This window comes from Molothrus aeneus, chromosome 6 (assembly GCF_037042795.1).
Source record: "Molothrus aeneus isolate 106 chromosome 6, BPBGC_Maene_1.0, whole genome shotgun sequence".
In the NCBI taxonomy this organism is placed as follows: Eukaryota; Metazoa; Chordata; class Aves; order Passeriformes; family Icteridae; genus Molothrus; species Molothrus aeneus.
The window spans coordinates 29,910,931-29,924,088 of record NC_089651.1 but is presented as its reverse complement, the minus strand read 5'-3'; the positions used below and the strand labels follow the sequence as shown (position 1 = coordinate 29,924,088).

The 13,158-nt window shown below is 40.5% G+C and overlaps 1 protein-coding gene across 1 annotated transcript in view; it reads left to right on the top strand.

Moving 5' to 3' along the window:
• RAD51B (RAD51 paralog B) overlaps positions 1 to 13,158 on the top strand; it is a 396,438-nt gene that overhangs the window by 34,991 nt on the left and 348,289 nt on the right. Inside the window, exons 2-6 of the mRNA XM_066552056.1 lie at positions 3,195 to 3,288; positions 4,090 to 4,203; positions 5,307 to 5,423; positions 9,503 to 9,639; positions 12,254 to 12,373. Coding sequence (XP_066408153.1) covers positions 3,205 to 3,288; positions 4,090 to 4,203; positions 5,307 to 5,423; positions 9,503 to 9,639; positions 12,254 to 12,373 — 572 coding nt within the window. The 5' untranslated portion in view covers positions 3,195 to 3,204. The remainder of the gene's footprint in view (positions 1 to 3,194; positions 3,289 to 4,089; positions 4,204 to 5,306; positions 5,424 to 9,502; positions 9,640 to 12,253; positions 12,374 to 13,158) is intronic.

Sequence of the window (13,158 nt, the reverse complement as noted above, 5' to 3'; positions counted from 1 at the left end):
TGCTTGAGAACGTTGACGGTGACTAAGCATATGTGAACACATCTCTGGTTATCCTCTGAATGTTCTCTCCCTAACATGGGGAAGATGTTGCACAATTATTTGACAGCAGGTTTAAAGGTGTATCTGCATATCTGAGAAGCAGACTGGGGAGCAGTCATGACACTTCTGAGAAATGAGACTCAAAGAACTTGCAGGAGAGGCACCTGGCTATATTGATTTTGCTCACAAATTTTCTAAAGTACTTGGCTGGTAAGATTTTCTTCCCTTGCTCAATGTTCCAAAACAGTTGTCTGGTTTAATAAAGGTATTTTGTTTGTGTAGAAAGTGAAGAGGAAGCCTGTTGGCCTGCAGGTGAAGGGAAAGCCCTGATGCGTTTGTGGGAGGAAAGAAAAGTCATCAAGGCAATGCTCCCCTTTCCTCTGCTGGGAAGGCAGGGCTTCTGCTACCCCTGTGCTGAGGAGGAAACTGTAGTTCATGACAAGTTATACTGTGGTCATGTCCTTCTTTTTACATTGAAACTAAACTGCAGCCACAGACATCTTTTCCCTTTCTTTAGACACCTTTTCTCAAATGTGATTCACGGCTTTCAAGTCAACTTTTAAAGGCTGACTACACTAGGAGGAGCTCTTCCTCCATGCCATCTCTCCCTATTCAGCTACCTTTTCACTACAGCTCTGAGGTGCTTTTGTATGGGCTGCTTACTCCCTGCCCAGTTTCTTAAATCCTCTGGACTTCTCTGAGCATGCAAGCTCCCTTCAAGGTAGGAAAGAAACGTGAATTCCCTGAACCTTTTTGACACTAGGGTTGTTGGCATTTTGAGATAGCTTCTTGCTGCTTCTGCTGTTCAGTCTTTTGGAAGAGTGGCTGAAGTGTTCTGTACTTTGCAGCTTTGCTGTGGCATTTGTTTATCAGAATAGACAAAAGCCCAGCCGTGCAGTTCGCAGTGCTCAATTTCTCAGTTAGTGTTCAGTTTCTCAGAAGGTAGTTTGATCAATTTTTTCTTCAGTTGGGTTATTTTTTAGTACTGTAAGGATTATGCAGATAACTTATAGTACTACGTTCAATACTTTCTAGTATAACCTAGAGTGAGTTGGAAAGCACACCCCATAGACATCCATGCCAGTCACATTTGATGACTGCTTCTCCCTATTACATTCAGAAATTCCCTACATTTGGAACAGTGTGACCAGCAGGAATAGGGAAATTATTCTTCTCCAGTATTTGGCATTGGTGAACCCATATCTTGAGAACTGGGTTCAGTTCTGAACCCCTCAATTCAGGAAGTATGGGAGGGTGTCCAGAGAAGAGCAACAAAGCTGGTGAAGGTTCTAGAGTTCAATGAGGAGCAGCTGAGGGAGCTGGGGTTGTTTAGCCTGGCGAAAAGGAGGCTGGGGCCTTATCACTCTCCACAGCTACCTGAAAAGAGGCTGTAGCCAGGTGGGGTGTGCCCTCCTCTCCCAGGTAACCAACAGGATATGAGGACATAGAGGACAGGTTTAGGTTGGATGTTAGGAAGAAATTCTTCACTGAAAGAGTGATTGGGCATTGGAATGGGCTGCCCAGGGAGGTGGTGGAGTCACTGTCCCTGCAGTTGTTTAAGGAAAGACTGGATGTGGCACTCAGAGCCAGGGTGTGACAAGGTGGTGTTCTGTCACAGGTTGGACTCCATGACCCCAGAGCTCCTTTCCAACCTAATTGATTCCATGATTCACATAATGGGGCATTTCTCTCACAACTGGCAGCAGACCAGGTGTCTGTGAGCCCTAAATATGAAGACAAGGACGTCATTCCAATATTCTTTACTAACAAGTGACCTCGTGCATGGTGCACTCCATGCTGCAGGCTCTCGGGTTCTTAGACGCTTTTGTGCAGTGACGGAAGGAATTCCTACATTATAGTACAAGAGCGCCGTGCAAGGCTCCCATCTCCGGGAGGCCGCTCACGTTCACGGGCAGAAGGAACACTGAACACCCCCCTGTGCCCTCAGTCTCCGCAAAGGAGAGCAGCCTCCTGCCTGAGCGGGGGCAGAGGGACACTACCCGCCGCCATCACAGGCGCGCGCTCCCGGGAACTACCACTCCCGGCATGCCTCGCGCGCAGCCAATGGCGAGCGCAGGCCTTGCCCGGCGGCCCCGCCCCCTGGCCCCCGCCGCGGGGGCCTTTGAAAAGTTGCCGGGAGCGTAGATCCGCTCCCGCAGCGGCGCTGACCCGGCCCGGCCCGGCCCGGCCCGGCTCGGCTCGGCTCGGCTCGGCTCGGCTCGGCTCGGCTCGGCTGAGAGCCCCAGGCTGGGACGGCTTTGCTGCGGGACACCCCCAGGCGCGGGGTGAGGCTGGTTTGCGGCGGGAGCGGGCTCTGTGGTGTCCGCGGTTGTCGCTGCCGGGGGCCTAGGGGGCCGGGCTGGGTCTCCGGCTGCAGGCGCATCCTCGTGTCCCAGGCTGATGCGGCGGAGGGAACCTAAAAGTCTGGGGGTCCTTCCTGTTGAGGGAGAATTTTGTAGATGGGGCAATAAAGTTTCCACCTTGTAGAGATGTGGAGGCCTGTGCATCTGCAAAGTTGTAGCAGTTTCGTGTTATGGCAAACATGTGCGATATTTGCTCTTACTTCACTTTGTTTTATGTTATAAAAACCTTTGTTTTGCCTGAATGTCTGTATGAATTAATACTGGGAATGTTGCCTAAATAATACGTGTGAAACAGCGACATGGTCAGTCATACATATGTGTGTGCTTTGGATTGTACTGGCCTGGACAGCATTTTGTGCAATAGAATTCAATGTTACTGGCTCACCAAAATTGAGTGTTGTATTCCAGCAGTGTATATTCTAGGGTCGAATGGTTACTGAGATTGCTCTACAATTCAAATTCAGACATCCAAAGTTAATTCTTTCTTGCCAGTGCCATATAGCATGAGGAGTTCTTGTTCAGCTCATGACTGTCTAATTTCTAGCTTATGTCTGAGCAACATTTGTCCTATAGACATTGCTGTTTTTACTGGAATGTTCTCATGCACGGTCAAATATGAGATGTAATTAAAAAAAACTGTATTCAGACTGGTAATATAATTAAGTGTGACACAGACTTATATGGGAAATCTATATCACATTACATCATATGATCTTTAGCAGGGAGTTAGTGGAATTGTCCACACAATCATACTCAAATCATCTTTCAAACATTTTTCTGTCTGCTCTGTAGATTGGGAAGCATGGCTGCTAAGAAACTAAGAAGAGCACAGTTGTCTCAGGAAATGTGTGAAAGGCTGAGTCGCTATCAGATCACCACCTGTCAGGTGAAAGAGTTATTTTGTTTGTGAGGGGTTGGTCTTTTGGGGATTGGTGGCAGCTTTTTTGGAAGTGGGTTTTTTGTAGGTTGGTGGTTTTCTTTGTGTTTTTTTTGTTTGTTTGTGTGTGACTGTTGTTTTAATGCATGTTGTGTTCACTTTTTGGCAGTTTAATTAAACTGGGAGCTTTACTTTTTACAAAGTAGGGAGCATTTCAGACTCAATCAGGCCTGCTGCCTTGTAAAAATAGAGCTTTAAAATCATGGATGCCTAACTAAAACATTTAAACTTCTATGTACTTACTGTCCCTGTGGAGGTAGGGAAGTTGCAGAAGCAGCTCTGTGGAGAAGGACTGGAGGTCCTGGTGGACAGCAAACTGTCCCTGAGCCAGCAGTGTGTCCTTGAGGCCACGAAGGCCAATGGGATCCTGAGCTGCATTAGGAAGAGCATGGCCAGCTGGTCAAGGGAGGGGATCCTGCCCCTCTGCTCAGCCCTGGTGAACCTCACCTGGAGGCCTGTGTCCAGTTCTGGGCTCCTCAGGACAGAGATGTAGCTCCTGGAGCTGGTCCAGTGAAGGGCTTTGAAGATGACAAGGGGATTGAAACATCTATAAGGAAAGGCTGAGGGAGCTGGGCCTGTTCAGCCTCCAGGAGAGAGAACTGAGAGGGGACCTTAGCAATGTGTAAAAGTATCTGAAGGGAGAGTTGCTAAACCTGTGGAATATGTACTAATTTTGGACAGATTGCATCAATTTAGTCCCCAGGCTGGTTTTCTAGGTTGAGCTCTCTGAATTGCTCTGTACTCTTTCAGGACTTCTTATGTCTTTCCCTCTTGGAGCTAATGAAAGTGACAGGACAGAGCTACTATGAGGTGCAGAAGCTTCTCTGTAAAGTCAGCCGAGCTTGTGCTCCCAAAATGCAGACAGTAAGTGTGCTTGTGTTGGTACTGCTTTTGATACAATATCTGGAAAAGCTGAACATTGTCGCTCATCTTTTTAGCTGGGAGACTTGTCTCAGTTTTACTTCACAATGACAAAATGTTTTTGTTTTTAAATGTAGGTTTTTGATGCACTTTAGGTTGATACAGTTACATTTATTAGGTATTATAGCCCCATGAGATTGTTCAGGCTTGCAGCAGGGAAATAAGTCATACTCGCTGCCAATCCAGCATGTAAAAATTGCTTATAGCAATTGCTTATAGCAATATGTATCCTGCAGTGAAGAAAATAATTTTTTTTTTTACTACAAGCAAATAATAAGAATTTTGGTATAAATTTGGTTTAGATATAAAAGTGATGCCAAGAATTGAAGTGATCCTGAAAATAACTTAAGAGCTTTTCCCACCCGAGTAAACAAGTTGTGTGTCTTAGGCTACAGTAGCCTAACTGGGGAGGGTGCAAGAAGGAAACATGTTGGCTGCAACACAGTGGCAGCATTTTCTTTTCTTTTTTGAATTCATATGAAAAGATGTATTTTAAAACAGAGAGGATACAGACAGTTCTGACCTCAGTCAATGCAGCCCCCTTTTTATTCCTTGCAAAAATAATCCATGTCCAAATGTGTAATTGGCATAGTAATTATAGAAGTAATTCTGTGAGACTTTAAATTCACTAATGTGCTGCAATAAAATTAGTTATAGAAGAATTAGTATGACTTTTACTGCATGCACTTAAGCTAGTAAATTGTTAATGAACACTGATCAGGGAATTTTACAGGTTGAAAACAAACCTTGTTGAATGGGAGCAGAGACAGTTTTTGTCTCATCATGATTAAGGGCTTATTATTTAATATTGTGGTAAGGGAGAGAAAAAAGACTTAAATTTACTCTCTGAGCTATAAATAGAATATAAATACAAGGAAGGGTGATGAGCTAAGGGCAGACTATAGCTGAATATAACAGTACTTCGCTCATTGTTGAATGTTAAGTCATATCAGGTTGTTAAAAGCAAATAGAATTTTCCTATTTCCATTAAAAAAAGCATTTTCTGCTTTGCTTGTTTTCTTTTGCTATTTTCCCTCCTTTTGTAGGCTTATGAAATGAAACTAAGAAAGTCTGTCAATCCTTCTTCAGCCTTTTTATCCACCACACTTCATAGTTTGGATAGAGTCCTGCATGGTGGAGTGCCTTGTGGATCCCTCACAGAGGTAATTTGTTTAATATATTTTACTTTAGTTGAGCATTCTGCCTAGAAATTGAAAGTCACAGATAGGTTGGACCATCTTGTGTCAGGTGCTTCAAACACAAAATACACAAAAATGTGTGGATGAAAACAGGTCTTGCCCAGTGCTTTTCTTTGTCTCCCGTGGCAAATTGTCACAGTAGAGGAATAAAAATGAGAAGTTATGAAAATCTTACTATGAAGAAAATACATTTTCTTCGCATCCTGTAACCAAGCTAGATTGATTTTGATTCCTGATTGATTTTGTAAGTCATTTCTAACAGTGATTTACAACATACTAGAGTTAAAGCAAGACTAAGTTGAAACTAAACAGCTTCTGCTCTAGAATCTCTTATATAATGAGGGTTTTTAAAGATTAGTTTGTAAAGATTCTGAGTATTTCTTTTTGTAGACAATGGAATATGCACCATGCATGGAATGCACGGCACCAGGAAAGGAAATACTGCACTTTAAGTTTTCTTCTAGAAAAAGCTTCTGAATGTGATTTTTGTATTCTATGATATTTTGGTTAAAAATGAAACAACCTGCCTGGTGCAGTTCTCTACAGTGGGAGATCTCACCAAGGGAGGGAAATGTTGACATCTGTACAAGACATGTAGTGGATGAGACCAGAACTGCAAGCCCTTCCACCTGCACCTTGGGCTTGGTAGGTGACTGATATATAACTATTTAGTCAGAAATAATATAGAGATAACTAGGTAAGGTCCAGAAATGTGATGAATAACTCAAAAGATTAGATGTGTCCAAGAAAAAATAAAATAGTGTATTGCTTTTTATTTGCCTTTTAGCTACTAAGTGTGGTAAGCAATTAGGGCACCTATTAGGGATTTTTCAGCAAATGAAAAGGCAGATAACCATTAACCATACAGAAACTGATCTTTTCTTTTGAAGCCTGGTTCAAGGGATTTTAAAAAGCTTTTTTGCAAGAGTCTTGATCTAAAGTAGTTTAAAAGGTTGGCAGCACTGAATGTTCATTAGGATTGCTAGATGAAATTTTAGTAGAAAGCTATCAGTTTACTCCTGCAGCTGGTTTGATGCTGTACTTCTGCTGCTTTTATGCTCTACTGCATCTTGTGAACATTTTCAGGTTTGTTTTTTATTTTTGGATTTGAGTGATTTTAGGATTTAACAATTTTAATTTCCTTTTTCACAATTCACTGGAGCATAACAGACAAGTAGATTGTCTTTTGGTATTTTTGAATTAGACAGATATTTCAAGTCTGACAGAAGTTCTCTTCAAAAGTATGCTGAACGCAGCATTTACTTCCTGACTGCTAGGGCTAAATTATTGTCTTTCTGTTACTTTACCCAGCAGTGAGGGTGGCTGGAAACTTGGAATTTGAGTACTTGATCAGAGGGATTAAGACTTTTGGTGGTATCTTCTATAACCAAATCTCCTTTCTTTTCGAGTGCCAGAGGGATTTGATTTGCTTTACACTGTCTCAGACCATTTTTTTTCCAAGCCACTATTAGGTTTTAAATTGAAGACTAAATCATAGCTGAAATTCTGTGGTCAGAGCTTTTTTCCAAGTTTTATGAGAAGAATTAAAATAGTTCCTTTTTTGAATATTGAAGAGTTTAATCTTCTGATAGATGAAGATTTAGCTCCTTGTGTTTTCATTCAAACCCTACAGATGTGCCAGAGAAAACAGTATATAACTTACTGAAAAATAATTTATCTCTGCCTAATAAAATACATTTTAAAAAACTGTTGTTGTCTTCATGTTTTTCATGTTTCCATCTGGGTGATTTTTTTTCAGAGCAAATGTGGACTAAAATAAACCAAACAAATTTTTTGCAGACATTGAATTTAAATTTATTAGAGGAATTGCAAGTAGAATTCTGTTGTTCTAAACACTTGCTGAACCAGGGGTAACTACAATAAAATGTAGTTTTGTAAAATTCTTCACTGTGGATTATTTGAAAGCCTGTTTTAAGGCCCTTTAAAGGAATGCAGATTAAGTATTGTTGGTTTTGGGAATACAAATGCTTTCTTGCTCCATTGGCTTGCTTCCCTTGTGCTGCAAGGTTCCCTCATTTTCTCGGATATGATGCTCATAACTTCGGACATTTTTATAGCATCTCTGCTGAATTGGCTTCTGTGTCAGCCACTGAAATGGATGTTGGGTCCAGTGCACCTCCCAGGCAAGGCTGAAACTACAAATGTTTTTATGAAGTATCATCACAGTTGTCCAAACCTTTTAATTTCACAAACTGGATTGATGCCCTCCCCTCATTCATTTCAAGTCCTCTTTTTAACAAGAAACAACTGGTGAGATTAATTGGCAATCACAGTCTGAGGGATGTGTATTGCCTCTGTACTTTTTATATATGCTTTGGGTTCACATTAAATTGTAGCAGATATTGCTGATATGATAGTTTGTAATTTAAGCGCACTGCCTGGGGAACAGATAATTGCATAAATTACTGATTCCTGATCTGGAATTCACCAAATGCAGTGTGTCCTTCTAAACAAAAATCATTTAATGCTTCTCTTGTATTAAAGCTTCAAGTAGATCGGTTGATATAGCTTGACTTTCAGGCCTTGTGAAAAGACAAAGGTGATTAAAGGGATTTTAACCAACTTTTAACTGTAGCTACCATGATCCTTCAGTGTTTCCTTGTATGTTTTCTGTGCTTCAAGTCATGGTGCTACTGCTTAAAACAAAACCATAGCAATACTGTATTCTGGTGAAAGTATTTGTGCTTGAAACCAAACTGTCATGCAAGTAGTCTCAAAAATCAGTTTGATTTTGAGTGTCTGTCTGTTGTAAATGTTGTTTTTAAATTTAAAACAATAGCTCTGTGTTTAGGCCTATGTTCTGGCAGTACTCGGTGTTTTGAGACAGCATGCTTTGTTTTACAGTTCAGCTTACCTGGAGAGGCTTGCTTTTACACCTTGCATTATTAGTTTGTTGCTACTAGCATAAGAATGAACCCATTACTCTGTTTCCACTGCCTAGAGTCACTTTATTTTTGCTGGTTTTTGGCCCTCCGCGTATTTATGATTTCATCAACCAACTCCCTTCCCAGAAGCAGTGACAATGTGATATTGTATTTAAAGACCCCCTGTAGTAGTAATGAACTTGCAATTATCTGAACACAGAACCCAGCATTCAGACACAATCTCTGGAAGATCTGCAGTGGATCAAGTACAGCAGACTGCCATCTCTAGTAGAAAAATATTGCTCTCAGAAACTGGTGATCTCATCAAACGATGTGTTCTTTGGATCCTTTTTCTCCTCAAAAATCATACTGGAACCTTTTCATACAAGCTGAGCGTGCTCTCTTTGAATGCTGCTTCACCACAGGGGCTTTTAGTGAGCACAGGTGGAAGCTTTGGGGATCTGGTCTGGATCATTGAATGGTGTTGGTGTTGAAATATGGTAATAGGGAGTTAACATCAATGAAAAAACACACACTGCATAGGGCAGAGTGTAGTCTCTAGGGCAGATAAAATCTGTCTAATGTATATATGTGGTTCATGTTGAACATTCATTCTTTATAGGATATAAGCAATTAGCCTTGTGTTTCTAGGAGAGACCTGGTTTTACCAAGTTAATGATGATTTCTAAGGAGATGTTTATGTCTGTGAGCTCAATAGCTCTGGACTTAGTTTTCAGCTCTAAAAGCCATTGATGACATGTGAATGTCAACTGTGAATCTTTTAATTCTGCTCTGTTTTAGAAGGTAGCAGAGGGACAGATGGAAGAGAGCTAGGTGTCTCTAGGGAAGATCTTGTGAGGTGAGGGGGAAAGTAGGGGACCTCAAATTTGAAAGGTAATAATGATGTCAAAGAAAGTACAAGCATAATGCTCTGTCTGAAAAGCTTTTTTTTATTCTTCAGGGGATGAATTTGTCTGCAAGGTACAGATCCAAGAGTAATTGCAAATTGGTCTTTGTGGGCTATGTTCTGTCTTTTCATGGCTGTTGTCTCCTTTGGTTACTGAAAGAGCAGAATTGGGGGAACACAGGCTGATGGGACTTAGATAAAAGTAGAAGTATGGTGAAATGAATGTTATGTTGCTAATCTTTTCCTTCCAGATAACTAGCCCACCAGGTTGTGGCAAAACACAGTTTTGTATTATGTTAAGTGTTCTGGCTACGCTTCCTGTAAGCATGGGAGGACTGGATGGGGCTGTTATATATATCGACACAGAGTCTGCATTCAGTGCTGAAAGGTAAGGTGCAAAATTCTAAAATACACACAACTTCTTAGCACCTTTTATCCTGGAACCTTCAAATATTTTCTGAGCAATAATTGTGCATTTTAAAATACTGCTGGTAATTATTAAACATTCCTCTGGTTTATGCAGTTATTCCACAGACAATGAAATTAATTTAATAAAATGGTTTGTTCACCTTCCTAATTTGTATGAGGTTGCAGATTCCAGTTCTGGTATGACAAGGTGGATGGCATGATCTTTAATTTTTAAATGGTTTTATTAGTACCTGAAATCTTGCTTTGCAGTTTGATTTGTGGAGTTAACAGGATGTTAATTAGAGGATGTAAAGGCAGAGCTACAATTTTGGCTACAAAGGCAGTGGAGGTTTTCCAGTGAACAGTGGGACTGGTGTTGCCAGTTTTCCTTCAGATTTCCATCCTATTTCTGTTCAATACCCTCCTGCATTTCTGATTCCCTTCTGCAGTAATCTTGCATCTCCTGTATCCCTAGCAGCTATGCAGTACTGTAATACCTTATCTCTGTAACATATCTGGTTCTTCTCATATGTCCTGCTTGGCCCATGCAACCCAAATGGCTTGGCTGTGCATGTTGGTGTGCTCAAGTGCTGAATGGATGTGCTGTGCTGGATTGCTTGAGTTACGCGTGTTGGTTGCTGCTCTTCCCATGTTAACTGTCTGATTAACTGTTGAAATAATCCTGCAGTGTTTCATTAAATGTAGCTCTAATTTATTTTACTTAGTTACGAAAGTTTGCTAAAGTTTGTGGCTTTGATCTTTTTGAGATTTCAATTCCTTGGTCCCTGTTGTTTGGAATGAGCAAGTTCAAAAGTTATTAAGGGTCTGGGGAAGGACAAGAAGTACAGTAGTCTCATCCTTGTTAGTGTAGAAAAATGGGCAGAAAGAGGTTCAGTGAAATAATTTATATATTTCAGATGATCTAGTAGCTATAGCCATGGCATGATTCTGGAGTATTAAGGTAAATGCATTTCCATTGATTATTCATTGCAAGTTATCATGGATTAGAAGGTGGGACTTCAAACCCTGCTTTTTGTCAAGTTAATGTCACAGAAGTTTGAAGCATATCAAAGAAAAAAAGCTTCAAGCAATGGTTCTGTAAAGTACTGTGCTTCCTCCTTACACACCACTTAAGTTTTATTTCAGGTCCCTGAAATGTAAATAATGAAAAAAGATAGGACCTAAAGAGTGAGTTAAGACTTGTCACTTAGAAATGAGTGCTAAAGAAAAGGAAAGCAGATGCAGATGAAACTGAGACTGCTGAAAATAGAATAGGATGTAGAAAGGAAACATGGCAAAAATAATATTATTAAGGATGAGAATATTTATGTATTAAATCATATTTAGTATTGCTCAGTCGCAAACGATAAACACAATTTCAGCAGACTGACTATATCTTATACTTTCTGTGTTGCATCCTCTAAGGAGCTGAACCATCAGGGCCAGGGAGGTGCATATCCCCTTTTCCCAAGGTGGTTGGGAGCTGGAGCATTTGCCATTTGTGGAGAGACCAAGGACTTGCTCAGTTGAGTGGAGAGAAGGCATTGGGCCAATATAACAGTAGCCTTCACTTGCCAGTGAGGAGGCCTGAAGGAGATGGCACAGGAGTGTGTGCTGGGACACAGCAGGCATACATTGAGCTTCATTTCTGGGCTGGTATTTGGAGAAGCTTTACAATTCCTAACTGCCTTTGTGGTGAAAAAGCTTTGCCCAGAAAGGTGATGCTGCCTCCATCCTTGAAGGCTTTTGAAATAAAGACTCAAGTAACTTGTTCTGATTTCATAGCTGGCACTACGTTGAACAGGATGTTGCCTCAAAATCTCCTGAGCTCTTTTTCTAAACTGATTTTAAATTTGTTTTCCCTAAAATCTTTTTAACTTTGTGTTTTAATGAAAGGAGCCTAAGTTTAAAGAGAGATAGCAAGTAAGTTGTGCCCACAAGTATAATCCACTAGATGCCACTCTTCTCAAGCTATAGCTGGTGGGATATGTCTGCTTAAAATTTAAACAATTAAGTATTTTTTGTTACTAAAAATTAAAATGTTTTTTGTGGAAAAAATTTTCTGTCTAATGGATCTTCTCTTTCTTACCAGCTTGTTAGATTTCTTTGGTGACACAAAGCCCAATCTATGATTTCACTGCAAGATAAAGGTGAAAAGGAAGATTGTTAGAGTTGGAGAGTAGTTTTATTTAAATGAAATTAATATTTATGTAAAATAATTAGAATAGGAAAATGATTGGTCATTAAGTGGAATCTCTGGTAAAAAACTTGAAGAACTTAGTAAGTAAACTTCCCTTCTAGAGGAGACATGCCCTTTCTTTGCATACAGACACGTGATATCTTTCCCTAGTGTACCACTGACTCAGCATCACTGGAAGGAGAATCTAACTGTTCTGATTTCCACTGTTTCACTCTGGCTGATACAGTATGCTTTTCCTTTTAAAGAGATTTCCAGTCTTAGTTGGTATCTGCTTATGGCTCAGAACTTTGCTGTGTTTGCTTTCTGGATACTTGATGCCTTATTAGCTTGTAGTATTCTTTTTTGCAGTATTATGCCTTCTGGTTTTTGTTGTTTTTTTTTTTTTTTTTAATAGGTTGATTGAGATAGCAGCAAACAGGTTCCCTACTTATTATGACTCAGATGAAAAGCTGCTCTGCATGACCCGTAGCATCCACCTGTACCGAGAGCTGACCTGTTGCAGTGTGCTGAAGAGGTATTCTTTTCCAGAGTTCAGTAAAAGACAATTTTGACTGGATTGTCGAAAACATTTTTTTTTGTATCAAAGTTTTATGAAGAATAATTAATTTGAGACCTTTTCATGTGGATACCAGCATGGTCTCCAACAAAGTAACATTGTTACAGAAAGATTGACGTTGCTCTTATCATTTCATAGCATGTGACTAATCCACTTGATGATTTTTAATTTGCGATAGACAATTTCTATGTGATCTGATTCTTGTAAGCCTTTAAAGGGGAATGTTCATGAGACAGGTATTCTCTTGGGTTGTGGATAGACCATAGTAGAAGAGATACGTTTTCCATGAAATTGAAGTTTGTTCTTCCAAAGCAGTTTACTTCCAGGAAGATGGGGATTCCTCCAGCAGAAAGAGGGAGAAGTTGTTTAGCAGTCACCAGCCTGAGTGCAGTGTTGTATTGTCATGTTGTTATGTTATATTAATTTGTGAACATATATTGCAATGAAAATTAATGGAGTTATATTTTATCATCATGTGGTATGTTTTATGTTAGTGGGAGAATTATTATCAGAATAGTTTTGCCCCCTAATACAGCTTTATCACAGAACAGCTAGTAGCATATTAAAGAAACATGGAATGGCTTGGGTTGGAAGAGAGTTTAAAGGTCATCCAGTTCCAAACCTCCCATCATAGGCAGGGATAGCACCCACTTGGTCAGGTTGTTCAGGGCCCCATCCAACTTGGCATCAAACGTTTTCAGGAATGGGGCATCCATAGCTTCTCTGGGCACCTGTGCCAGTGC